The 12,500-nt window shown below is 47.0% G+C and overlaps 2 protein-coding genes across 4 annotated transcripts in view; both read left to right on the forward strand.

Moving 5' to 3' along the window:
• The first annotated feature begins 273 nt into the window (after window positions 1-273).
• LOC132462754 (uncharacterized protein KIAA1614-like) lies at window positions 274-3,636 on the forward strand. Its single transcript, XM_060058482.1, has 5 exons — window positions 274-705; window positions 1,296-1,536; window positions 2,139-2,251; window positions 2,341-2,534; window positions 3,327-3,636. The coding sequence occupies exons 1-5, from the start codon at window positions 551-553 to the stop codon at window positions 3,422-3,424; spliced, it is 801 nt and encodes a 266-aa protein (XP_059914465.1). The 5' UTR covers window positions 274-550; the 3' UTR covers window positions 3,425-3,636.
• Window positions 3,637-6,995: 3,359 nt separating this feature from the next.
• The window catches only part of tal1 (T-cell acute lymphocytic leukemia 1), a 7,495-nt gene continuing 1,990 nt past the window's right edge, over window positions 6,996-12,500 (forward strand). The window contains exons 1-4 of one of the 3 annotated variants that reach the window (XM_060058481.1): window positions 6,996-7,185; window positions 8,544-9,066; window positions 9,959-10,077; window positions 12,345-12,500. The exon at window positions 12,345-12,500 is cut by the window's right edge and continues 1,990 nt beyond it. In XM_060058481.1, coding sequence (XP_059914464.1) covers window positions 8,576-9,066; window positions 9,959-10,077; window positions 12,345-12,500 — 766 coding nt within the window. In that variant the 5' untranslated portion in view covers window positions 6,996-7,185; window positions 8,544-8,575. Of the gene's footprint in view, window positions 7,186-7,219; window positions 8,351-8,543; window positions 9,067-9,958; window positions 10,078-12,344 lie in introns of those variants that run through there. The other 2 variants (XM_060058479.1, XM_060058480.1) reach the window with 2 other exon arrangements.

The following is a 12,500-nucleotide window of genomic DNA, read 5'->3' on the forward strand; positions in this document are numbered from 1 at the left end:
TGCAGATTCACTACTGGACACTATTTAATCCACTGCTAACGTTTTGAACCCTCTAGACCAGATCAGACTATAGATTTGAATCCACTTTGCAAAAGCTTGTTACCTCTCAGTCTTATATGTATTATTAGAAAAAAAATGCAGCCCATGGGATCAAAGTTTTCCAAATTAATCCCAACAATGGTGAAGTAGCAGAAAAATGATTTCCTCTGCTCAGGGCTGGGTTCGGGATTTAAAGAATCCTGTAATCAGTTCAGTAAAGCCAGAAGAGTTAATAGTACATAATAAAAAGAGAGAAGGAAAAAAATATTGAACTAATCCGTGTCAATAGTCTGTAACATAGAGAAATAAAGAATAAATAGAAAAGTACAATCTTTTAAAACTTTTAATTGCCTGGCATGTCGTTTATCCCTCTCTTTCTCTCTATCTCTCTCTCCCTCTCCCTCTCTCTCTCTCTCTCTCTCTCTCTCTCTCTCTCTCTCTCTCTCTCTCTCTCTCTCTCTCTCTCTCTCTCTCTCTCTCTCTCTCTCTCTCTCTCTCTCCCTCTGCAGGTATGTCCCAGGGCGGAGACCCCGGGTGCGAGGGCCGTCCCAGCCCCCGTTGCATGGCCCTATCGCGGGCAGAGGACCTCCGGGCGGAGCTGCTGAGGGCAGAGCATCTGAAGGCCGAGGCCCAATGGGATGCGTTCGTGGACACGCCGTCGCCACGGTGAGCCTGAACCAATAGGACGCTGTCTTGACCCATGCTAAATGCTCTCCTGCTATTCTCTTTCCGCAAATCTTTAATCCTCACACTCAAAGCAAACCAGTGACCACCAACGTTCCGCCACTAGGTGTTGCCATTGGCCCAAATGCGCACGTTATAAATGTATCCCCTTTATAATCCTTATTTACATAAATAATGCATATTTTTCTCTCATATCAATTGTGTCGTTACCTGGGGTGGGTTGCTGCCTAACGCTAATTGCTTAGTTGTAAGAGGTTTCAGACATTTCCTCTTGAAGTTATTTGTCTTTTTGATTAAATGCTGCCCTCTGCTGGTGAACTCCGGGTATTAGATATCTATCAGATCCTTGCGATTAAAACGGCCGTAGTGTGCACGTGTCTCCATCTACCTAGCCACGTCAACGGATCAAATGTCAATCAATCGAAATAAAACTCAATTTTTACTTATTATTTATTATATATTATCATTGTTTATTCGATGTGGACACAGCAATTACATTGGACAAACCAGATGCGGTGTTTGAGTGTTTTCGCACACGTGCTAGTTTGCAACACAATCCTGCGTGTTTGTAGCAAAGTGGCGGCGGAGCGAGACGGCCGGTCCAAGCTGTCCCTGCGGCGCTTCTTCTCCTCCATCGGGCTGAACAGCGTGGGCAAGCTGGTGAAGGGCCGGCGCTCCAGCAGCATGGAGCAGCTCAGCCTGCCGGCGGACCCCCGCGGGGCCCCAGGCTCCCCCTCCCCAAGCCCCACGCGCCGACTCCCGGCCCCCGGCCGCCTCCAAAGGACCCCCTCGCTGCAGAGCCTGCACTCCACGGTGGGGGGGATGTGTGTGTGTGTGTGTGTGTGTGTGTGTGTGTGTGTGTGTGTGTGTGTGTGTGTGTGTGTGTGTGTGTGTGTGTGTGTGTGTGTGTGTGTGTGTGTGTGTGTGTGTGTGTGTGTGTGTGTGTGTGTGCGTGTGTGTCTCTGTGTGTGTCCTAGTGTCAGTTGATTTGCATTGGAGTTGTGCTGTTGTCTTGGTTGAATGTTGCCTTAACATATTTGATTATAGACTAAAGAAATATTTTGATTAATTTATAATACATTTAAAAATATGATTTGAATCGTAAATGCATGCAATATTAAGAAACTATAATCACAAACATATCGTGTACAAATATATACTTTTTTTAAGTCAATTTTCTAGTTACTTTTGAAAAAAGTATTATTATATATATGCTATACTCTATTTAATAAATGTATCCCTTTTAAAATGCTTATTTACATAAATAATGGATTTTCCTCTCGTATAAATGTTATCATTACCTGGGGTGGGCTGCCTAATGCTAAATGCTAAATGATTATTTACGGATTATTACACTATTCACATCGCATAGGTTAAGCATGTGGGTGGATGTAATACCAATGTCCCGCCACTAGGTGTTGCCATTGGCCCAGCTGCGTAAGGCCTCCTCCGTGCAGAGTCTCGAGAAAAGAACTGAACGGTCGACTACACTGGGAGAAGTGCAGATACCATACGGCCTGGCACCCAGGTAGAACATGTGTCTTCCATTGCACAGTCATAAACCAAATTAAACCAATTCAATAAATGTTCCTAACTGCATTCCTTCTGTTCCGACAGTCCTGCGAGCCCGCAGGTGGAGCTGCGTCGGGGTCTGAGCGTGGAGGAGGCGCCGGTCACCTCCAGGACGGTGCGTCCCGTCGGTAAGGTGGCCCAGGCCTCCCCCGACGGGACCCTCCTGCTGGAGCTCACCAGACCCCCCAACGAGCCCTTCGGCTTCCTCATCTCCAGAGGCAAGGGCCGAGCGAACACAGGTAGGCTCTTGAATTCTGTTTCGGTTCATTGCTGCTGTTAATATTTATTGCTGTAGTGTATTTTTAATCTGCGCTAGTATGTGTGCTGTAGTATGACTGGGCACCATCACAGTCAGCGTACAGCCAAATATAAAAGACATGTAAAACCACATATACCAAAAACCATCAGGCTATACAATCTTATAGTCACAACGACGAGGTCAAACCAATAAAGTGGTTGAGTCACCAGATTGCCGTGGCTTGACTCCATAAGCATGATGGCGAAAAAAACAACAACATGTACAGGAAATAACAGCATTGGCATCGAGCCTCTTTTCTCATCTTCTTTTGTTTTTCCACCCCTAAAAACCCGGCCTATTTCCTTCATCCACTCCCCTATTCACACACACACACACACACACACACACACACACACACACACACACACACACACACACACACACACACACACACACACAAACACACACACACACACACACACACACACACACACACACACACACACACACACACACACACACACACACACACACACACACACACACACACAAACACACACACACACACACACACACACCCACGACGCACGCACGCACGCACACACACACCCACATACCAATACCCACCCCCTCCCCCCCAAACCCACCCTAACACACAAACAAACACACCCACACACACGCACGCACACGCACACCCACAACTCCCCACACAAACACACACACTTCCACCCCCCCCCCCCCCCACACCCCCCACACACCCAAATACCCTCCCCCCCCCCCCCCCCCCCTGCAGGCGTGTACATCGAGAAGGTGGGCAGCAGCAGCAGCAGCGGCGGCAGCAGCGTGGCGGGCCGTGGACGGGCCCTACGCGGGGCTCCTGGGCGTGGGTGACGAGATCCTGCAGGTGAACGGCGAGCCGGTGGCGGGGCTGACCCTGGACCAGGTGACCCGCCTCATGACCCGGCGCGAGAGCACCGCCTGCCTGCGCGTCATGCCCTGCCGCCGCGGCGGCCCGCCCCTCAAACCCAAGCCCGCCGCGGGACACGCCCCGTAGGGGCGGGAAGGGGGAGGACCACAGCGCCGGGCGCTCGCAAAGTCACCGGCCGGTGACGTTGCGAGGGATGACAGGGGCGGGGAAGGGTCCACAGGGGGGGTAGGGGGGGGGGGGGGGGGTGGACAAGAGGCTGGGGTGGCACACGCCCCTCGCCCCCCCCCCTCCCCCCCCGGTCCAGAATAGGTGGTGGCAGATTTGCCACTGCATGTGCCACGCCCTTCTCGCGGTGGTCGTTGATAGGATCTTAACCCGCCAATCAGAGTCCAGGCGCAGGAACCGTTGAATCTTGGATAATGGACCCGCTGCGGCGGACGGATTGGACTATCGCACGATACAATAACAGAAGCGCTGTAGTGCAGGAAAACCAATACCGTTGTTTGGATGGGTTTTCCACACTGCTCTCCAGAGCTACAGTGTTGTGGTCGGGACCCCCCCTCCCTCCCTGTGTTATTGCGGGCCACTCCTGGACCCCTATTAAAACAAGTCTGGACAGGCCTCTGTCCATGAGTCAGTGTGGTTTATTTAGATTCTTTGGGTTTTATTATAATAGAGTGGGATTCTAACGTTTGTCACGGAAGCCATGGAAAGTTTGCAACTGAGTGACTTCTCAACTGAGTGCCCTTTCTCTGTGGGCAAATTAAAATGGGTTTAATTGCAATATTTAGCGTTGAAATCAATGAAAAGCCATCCTTAGTCATTATAATTATTATTATTTTAGCAGACACATACAGTGCATTGAGTTAAGGTACTGTTTAGGCCTCTTGCTCAACGATGTCCACTACAGGCAGGCTGTGAACGATGGGGATCAGAAGCAAAATCTTTTGGCCCACCTCACCACTACACCAACCTGCCCCCCCCCCCCCCCCCCCCCAAGCCCCTCTCAACGATGTGACAGGAAGCAGGACCTGTGAAAAGAGGATGAAAGTCTAACATGACTTTTGTGTGCGTGTTACATCCACTGATACAGGATAATCCAAAGTCTATGTTGCAATACGCAATGTTGGACGTTTGCAAATTCAGCTTCCATAATGGTTCGATCCATGTGATAATTTTTTTATGTTTAATAATGTTCTGTTGCACAATCCAGAAAATATGCTATGTATTGGCACTTACAGCACCCACTCTGTTTGTGTACTTTTGTTGTTACAATCACGTGGTTACAATGCACAATTACATTGTTGTTCGTAATAAATAATTGTTTAAGCAAAGATGATGAAAAAACATGTTATTTGCACGATGCCACTGATCATATGATTCCTGAATAGATAAATAAAAGAAAACAGAAAAAAAACACAGTAGCACACTATACTGTCCACATGGCACAGACACACGCACACACACACATACGCGCGCACACACACACACACACACACACACACACACATAGACACACACACAAACACATACATAACGACAACCCATTTGACGTTGGCTAATAGACGTTGGCATCTAGCCCATAGTTTATACATATAAAATGCTTGATGTGTACATTTACCATTTACTAATAACCAATGTATCTAAAAGAGAATGTTTGATATTCTTCAAAAAAAACAAATATAATAATTTCATAAAATAGCCATTTATTTGCACAAAGAAAAGAAAAAAAATACGCTCAGATAGATAATTTGTAAAAGTGGTCAAGAAACCACTTCAACCGAAAATCTACTCCTCCAAATCTTGGCACGGTTGTTGGTTTCGATTTCCCTTGTTACCACACAGGATGCAGAGAGCGGCTCGTGAGTCGTGACTGAAGCCGTCTGAGAGGCATGTGGTCGTGAGCTGGGAGGAACCGTCGTGAGGTTCCAGGGTTTTCCTCATCAAAGTAGAAATAGCCCATGTTGTAGTTCGAAATGTAAAGTCCTAAAGATGGATCATAAGCTATATATCTATCTGTCTGTATGCATGTATGTATGTATGTATGTATGTATGTATGTATGTATGTATGTATGTATGTATGTATGTATGTATGTATGTATGTATGTATGTATGTATGTATGTATGTATGTATGTATGTATGTATGTATGTATGCGTGTGTGTGTGTGTGTGTGTATGTATGTATGTATGTATGTATGCATGTATGTATGTATGTATGTATGTATGTATGTATGTATGTATGTATGTATGTATGTATGTATGTATGTAGCCTATGTATCTATGTATCTATGTATCTATCTATCTATCTATCTATCTATCTATCTATCTATCTATCTATCTATCTATCTATCTATCTATCTATCTATCTATCTATCTATCTATCTATCTACCTATCTCTAGCTTTCTATATCTATCTGTGTACACTGAATGTGAATATAAATGCATCTATATATATATATATATATATTTACAGTAGCCTAGACCTATCTATATCTATCTTTTATTCGTTTGACAACCTGAATGGCTATTAGGTAATCTGAAGACACTTGTGTGGTCTCAACTGATCTTCTAGTTAAATGTAGGCTATATATTTTAAACGGCCCTTTATCCCACAAAAAGCGGACTGATTTCCATCCGTGATGAGACCCCGGTACCTGCGGCCGTTCCGCCTGATCCTGAGTGTTCTGTGATAGCGACTCACCGTTGATCTTCCCAGCGCTTTATCTGATGCTGCTGGGCCGATACGCATTTATCTGTCTAAACCATGTCTCCCATTGCGGACCCTGGGGATTAGTGGGCCCAGTCCCAACCTCATATCGACTCCAGCCATACAAGCACAACAAGCCAATATATATATTTTTTCTTTTTCAGTATTTTGCCATCTCCGCTCTATAGGTCAGATTTTAAAAAATATAAATTTGAAAACCTGCCCGATTTTTATCAGCCATTAGCTGCGACTATTATAATAACAATAGGTAGGCCTATTGTAATTACACACTGTGCATTGATGCCACAGGGCAATAATTAGATCCGTGTGTTATGTTCGCTGTCGTTGACCTATGTGCCTAATACCTTTCAATAGACTGCTACATATTCTATTGAAGCCTTATAGTATTCAAATAATGACCGGCCCTTTATCATCATTGTATGGTGGAACAGGCTAAGAGCTTTTAGTTAAAAAAAAAAATAAAAAATGAAGAAAAAATAACAGGCCGAAAAAGCTTAACCTTTTGCTATTGCTTTCTTTCATCAAAAAATTAAAAAGCACCTCCACCATATAACTCAAGCTGCACCTCGCACCGTTACGGGCCTGCTGCTGCTGCTGTTTGCCTCCCTATCGTTTTTTTTATGCGTTGCCCTCCACAAGCCCGTATAGCCCATACGACGGCCAAATAATAATGAATCATTTCATAAATAATGGGTTTAGGGGGGCTTATCGGGACGAAGAGGCCGCTGCCGCGACTCTTATCTGGCCCGGCCACATTGCGGCCTGTGTTCCGCTCCCCATACTGATGCAGCGAGGAATAACTCAGAGTGACTTCCAGCTCCACACACACACACACACACACGCAGATATATACACACACACACACACACACATACACACACTGTTTCCACACTGTTCCACCACTGGCACGGAGGGGGGGGGAAAGCTCAGATATGGATGACCCACTCACAAAATGGCTCCACTTACACAGTAACGTCAACAACACGGCAGGAACGGTAAGGGCGAAACGCGTATTTCTCTTATTTTTTAGCGCCGGGGGAGGGCTTTTATTTTGGTGTGAATATGCGTACATTTAATTCGCGTTGTGTGGGATTTTTGTTTTCGTTCTGTTATTGTCCGATAGGACGGATTTCACTCTGAGGATAAATAACGGGCCACAGGCCTGTTGTAAAATGTCCTGCATTAAAATGCGCTGGTGGGTTTCCTCAAGTCTGTTTAAATATTATATTGTCTTGTAATATGATGGAGATATCAGGCTGTAATAACAACGAATTAGATCTAAATGTGTGTTTATAGGACACCGATTACATAGGCTATGATTAGCATACCTTTTGATGTTCTCTGAAACCCCATCACAACCAGGCCTCGACCAAAAATAAAACCTAAAATATTTATACTGTATTTGCAACAATGGACCGCAGATAAGAACCTTCAATGCATCCATAGCTTTATTATATCAGCTTTTACCACCACTGTAGTGCCAATAGGAGTAAGCTAACGGATGATATTATATCTCGACAGAGAACGTAAATGACGTTAATAGCCTAAACAGTATTAAATCAATGTCACATTATTGTTGCCAATATCCATCATTTAGTATTGCTGCAGAGGAACAATAACGCTCCCATCGAGAGAGTATATTCCAGTAGCCTACAGCCAGTCCAGGGCCAAGTTCACTTTACACACATTAACGGTCGTTATGTGTAGCCTACATTAACATTTCCAGCCCAAACAATTCAATAGATTCCATTATTATAGGTCATCGGTAATACTCGAATATTAAACGTAATCATATTGTATATTCCTTAACATAAAGTAGGCAAGACAATATAAGCTCGGCCACTTAACATTATAGCCTAAACGTGTGGCATTCTGTTAATCTTAAAGGGGGGGCGTGGGGGGTCCCTAAACCTTATCTTTTCCAAATCGGTTGAACTTAAGGGAACACCCAAACCGCCTTCGCTGAAGAAACAGGCTGCACCGCAATCTGCAACCTGCAAACGGTCCGAGAGGAGAGAGGCATTCCACATCCCGGGACCTGACATTACATGATGTTGACATCGTTTCGTTCGTTGAAAACCACAATATAGGCCTAGGCCTAATTATTACAAGATCCGTTGCATGCGGGGCTTATGAGGAGAACAATGCATCCATTCCTAGGTAATTAGATGGTCATTGGTCAAATTGATTAACGAATCATTTCTGGTGGGCCTCGTTGTGGGCAATCCGTTGCTGTGTTTTTTATTAAGGTCTATTTTGAGTAGAGGAATCGAGAAAATATATCATAGGGTTCAGGAACGGTTTGTCTTTTTTTCCATCCGAACATAAGGCGTAATTGTTGGACCTATTTCAGGATCTAGGGCTCGTGGGTTTGTGCGCGTGGTGATGAAAATGATGGAAAAACGGAAGCAAGAGCTTTGTCCCGGGAGTCCCGACGTGGCGTCCAGTCCTCGAGAGAAGGAGGACTCCATCACCAGACTCAATGGATGCAAAGCTGACGAAGACTCGAGGGAGGCGGGGGACTTCACCGGAGAGGGGGTTAAGGAGACAGATGATGACGTCCCTCTGCAGAACTCGAGCAACGGGACCATCATCATCATCAACGGCGTTGCCAAGGAAACTGCCTCTCACGACGCCCTTGACCTGAAAAGGGAAGTGCCAGTGATCGAGCTCTCGAGGAGAGACGCTATAAAAGCGCTAGAGCAGAGGACGGAGAGCCATTTGGTGCCGAGCACGGAACTTCGCAGACCTCCCGTGCAGTTTCCGCTACCGCGACGAGACGACGCTCGAATGGTGCAGCTGAGCCCCAACGCGTTCCCACTGCCGGCGCGAGCGATGCTCTACAACCTGGCGCAACCTCTCGCCGCCATCAACAGGTAATTATGAACATGTATAGACATGTTTTGTCTATTTTTTTAATCGTTAATTGTTATTAGTTATCTTTTCACAATGGAAGTTTGAAAAAAGTGAATAATTTAATGAAGATTAATCTTGCAACTTGGTTATTGTAGCATCGGCTGCTTTTCGAAGTGCATGTCAATGTGTGTGTGTGTGTGTGTGTGTGTGTGTGTGTGTGTGTGTGTGTGTGTGTGTGTGTGTGTGTGTGTGTGTGTGTGTGTGTGTGTGTGTGTGTGTGTTTGTGTTTGAGCGTGCATGCATGCTTGTGTGTGTGTGTGTGTGTGTGTGTGTTTGTGTGTGTGAGCGCGGGTGCATGCATGCACATTGATTCCAAATCATTTTTCACATTGATTATGAATTATCTATTTTTGATAGAGTTTCTGCCAGAAAATACATGTTTGTGTGAGTGTGTGTGTTTGTAAATGTGAACGTGTGTGACTGTGTGTGAGCATGCGTGTGTGTGTATGTGTGAGCGCGAGCGCATGCACATTGATTCTAAATCATTTTACCGATTGATAATGCATAATTCCTTTTTGATAAGAGTTTTTGCCAGAAAATACTGTGTGTGTGTGTGTGTGTGTGTGTGTGTGTGTGTGTGTGTGTGTGTGTGTGTGTGTGTGTGTGTGTGTGTGTGTGTGTGTGTGTGTGTGTGTGTGTGTGTGAATGTGTGTGTGTGTGTGTGTGTGTGTGTGTGTGTGTGTGTGTGTGTGTGTGTGTGTGTGTGTGTGTGTGTGCGGGTCCATATGTGTGTGTCTGGGCATCCATATGTCTGTGGCCTGTCCAGGCGTTAACCTAACCCATGTGTGTGTGTGTGTGTGTGTGTGTGTGTGTGTGTGTGTGTTGTTCGTCCCGGTTCTCCCCTGTCTTCAGTCTCGGAGGGGAGTCTGACCAGTACGGCATGTACCCCAGCAACAGGGTAAAGCGCAGACCAGCGCCTTACGATGTTGAGTTCGACGAGGGTAGGCGCATTTTAGATCTTTATAAGTATGGTAAGGCGCACCTCTGCTGTGTCCTCTTCCTCCTCTCCGCTCCATTCCAACCCTCCTCCTCCTCATCCTCAATCGCCGTCAACACGACTCCCATCCAATCAGCATGCACCCCTCGCTCACGCCGCCGTCAGCCCGTTCCCCTTCCTCACTCTCTCTCACCCACTGTCACTGGAATTATACTTAAAAGGAAACAACCACACGCTGGATGTGAACGTAATGCAGCCCTGCAGGGTGGAACGCCTGCGGTTTTGATGTGGGATTACAGGCGTTCACCCGTGTGTCAGCAAGGATTGTCGATTTTTTTTTTTCAGGCTAGAGCTGAGGTCCGTAGGTAAAACATTTATAATACATCCACTGCCCACTCCCTGTCACACCGGGGGATGGAGGCTGGGGGTGGAAGGCTGGGAGGGGGGGGGGGGGGGAGCGGGGGTGGGCTGCAGCCCTCCAGTCCCCATGCCAGGGTTTCTACTGCAGCATGGGCTGGGGGATTAAGATAGTCTGAGTCTGTTCCAAGGGCAGCACGATAGACAGGAACACAGCGTGGATGGGGAGCGGGAGGAGGGCGGTTGGGTTCGAACGTTACCTGCGCCTGCGTTTTGCGTTGTTTATAAGTTGTTTATAAGATCACGTGACGTTATAACACCGTGTTCGAGGAATCGTCATGTCTTCTTCCTTAATTTTGGTGGTTGGTCCGATGCCGATATATTTCAGAATATGGTGAGAAAATAAGAAAAAAATGTAATATTGAAATCTAAAAAATTTATTTCAAACCCTAGAAACAACAACACATAATTCCATATCGATGTATTTGGCAGTATTCGGCAAAAAAATTAGTTATTATAGCTGACATTCACCGGATAAGGCCGATACGACACTGTGTTCATGATAAACTATTAACTCCATGGTGTAAAGGCACCATAGAGTAAATATAAATAATGTAACTACGTTTTGAAATCATATCGAGAGCAATTTTGTCACGTAGCGCCATCTTGTTTCCGAAGCCTCTGAGGCTCTTTTTTCATTTTTCACATTCTTTCATCCAAATCAAAGTTTTCAGTTCCATCTCCATGTGCATCAATGGCATTTCATTTAATGTTTCCACCAGCTTGTTTGTCCTCCTTTCCTCTCCTTTCCTCTCCTCCTCTTCCTCCTCCTCTTCTCCTCCTGCTCCTTCTCCCCTTCCTCATCCTCCCCCACTGCCTCCCTCTCCCTGATTTCCTGCTCTATCTCCTCCTCTTCTCCTCGAAAGCCTACATGTCCATCCCCTCTTCCCTCCTCTTCATCCCTCTCCTTCCTCTCTCCTACCTCTCTCCTTCCTATCTACTTACTCTCTCCTTCCTATCTCCTTCTTATCTCCTTCCTATCTCCATACTCTCTCCTTCTCTCTCCTTCCTCTCTCCTTTCTGTCTCCCAACCCCCTGTAACCTCTCCTCTTCCACTTCCTCCTCTTTTCCTCGAAAGCCGACATGTCTATCCCCTCTTCCCTCCTCTTCCTTCCCCTCCTTCCTCTCTCCTCATCCTCTCCTCCCTCCCTTTAACTCACCGATCGTCTCCCACCTCTCCGTACCCCCCATCCCCTCCTCCGTCCACTCCTCCATCCCCACTTCCCTCTCCTTCCTCCCTCTCCTTCCTACTTCCTTCCTCTCTCCTTCCTCCCTCTCCTTCCTCCCTCTCCTTCCTACTTCCTTCCTCTCTCCTTGCTCTCTCCTTCCTCTCTCCTTCCTCTCCCCTTCATCTCTCCCTCGTCTCTCCTTGCTCTCTCCTTCCTCTCTCCTTCCTCTCTCCTTCCTCTCCCCTTCATCTCTCCCTCGTCTCTCCTTGCTCTCTCCTTCCTTTCTCCTTCCTCTCTCCTTCCTCTCCCCTTCATCTCTCCCTCGTCTCTCCTTGCTCTCTCCTTCCTTTCTCCTTCCTCTCTCCTTCCTCTCTCCTTCATCTCTCCCTCGTCTCTCCTTGCTCTCTCCTTCCTCTCTCCTTCCTCTCTCCTTCCTCTCTCCCTCGTCTCTCCTTCCTCTCTCCTTCCTTTCTCCTTCCTCTCTCCTTCCTCTCTCCCTCGTCTCTCCTTCCTCTCTCCTTCCTTTCTCCTTCCTCTCTCCTTCCTCTCTCCTTCCTCTCCCCTTCATCTCTCCCTCGTCTCTCCTTCCTCTCTCCTTCCTCTCTCCTTCCTCTCTCCTTCCTCTCCCCTTCCTCTCTCCCTCGTCTCTCCTTGCTCCCCGTAACTCACCGTGCGTCCCCCGACCCCCCCTCTGTCCCCCCTCTCCTCCCTCCAGCCGGCCAGCCCAAGATCGTGCGCCGCATCTTCACCAACAGCCGCGAGCGCTGGCGCCAGCAGAACGTCAACGGAGCGTTCGCCGAGCTCCGCAAGCTCATCCCCACGCACCCGCCGGACAAGAAGCTCAGCAAGAACGAGATCCTGCGGCTGGCCA

The sequence above is a fragment of the Gadus macrocephalus genome, chromosome 8 (genome assembly GCF_031168955.1).
Source record: "Gadus macrocephalus chromosome 8, ASM3116895v1".
NCBI lineage: Eukaryota > Metazoa > Chordata > Actinopteri > Gadiformes > Gadidae > Gadus > Gadus macrocephalus.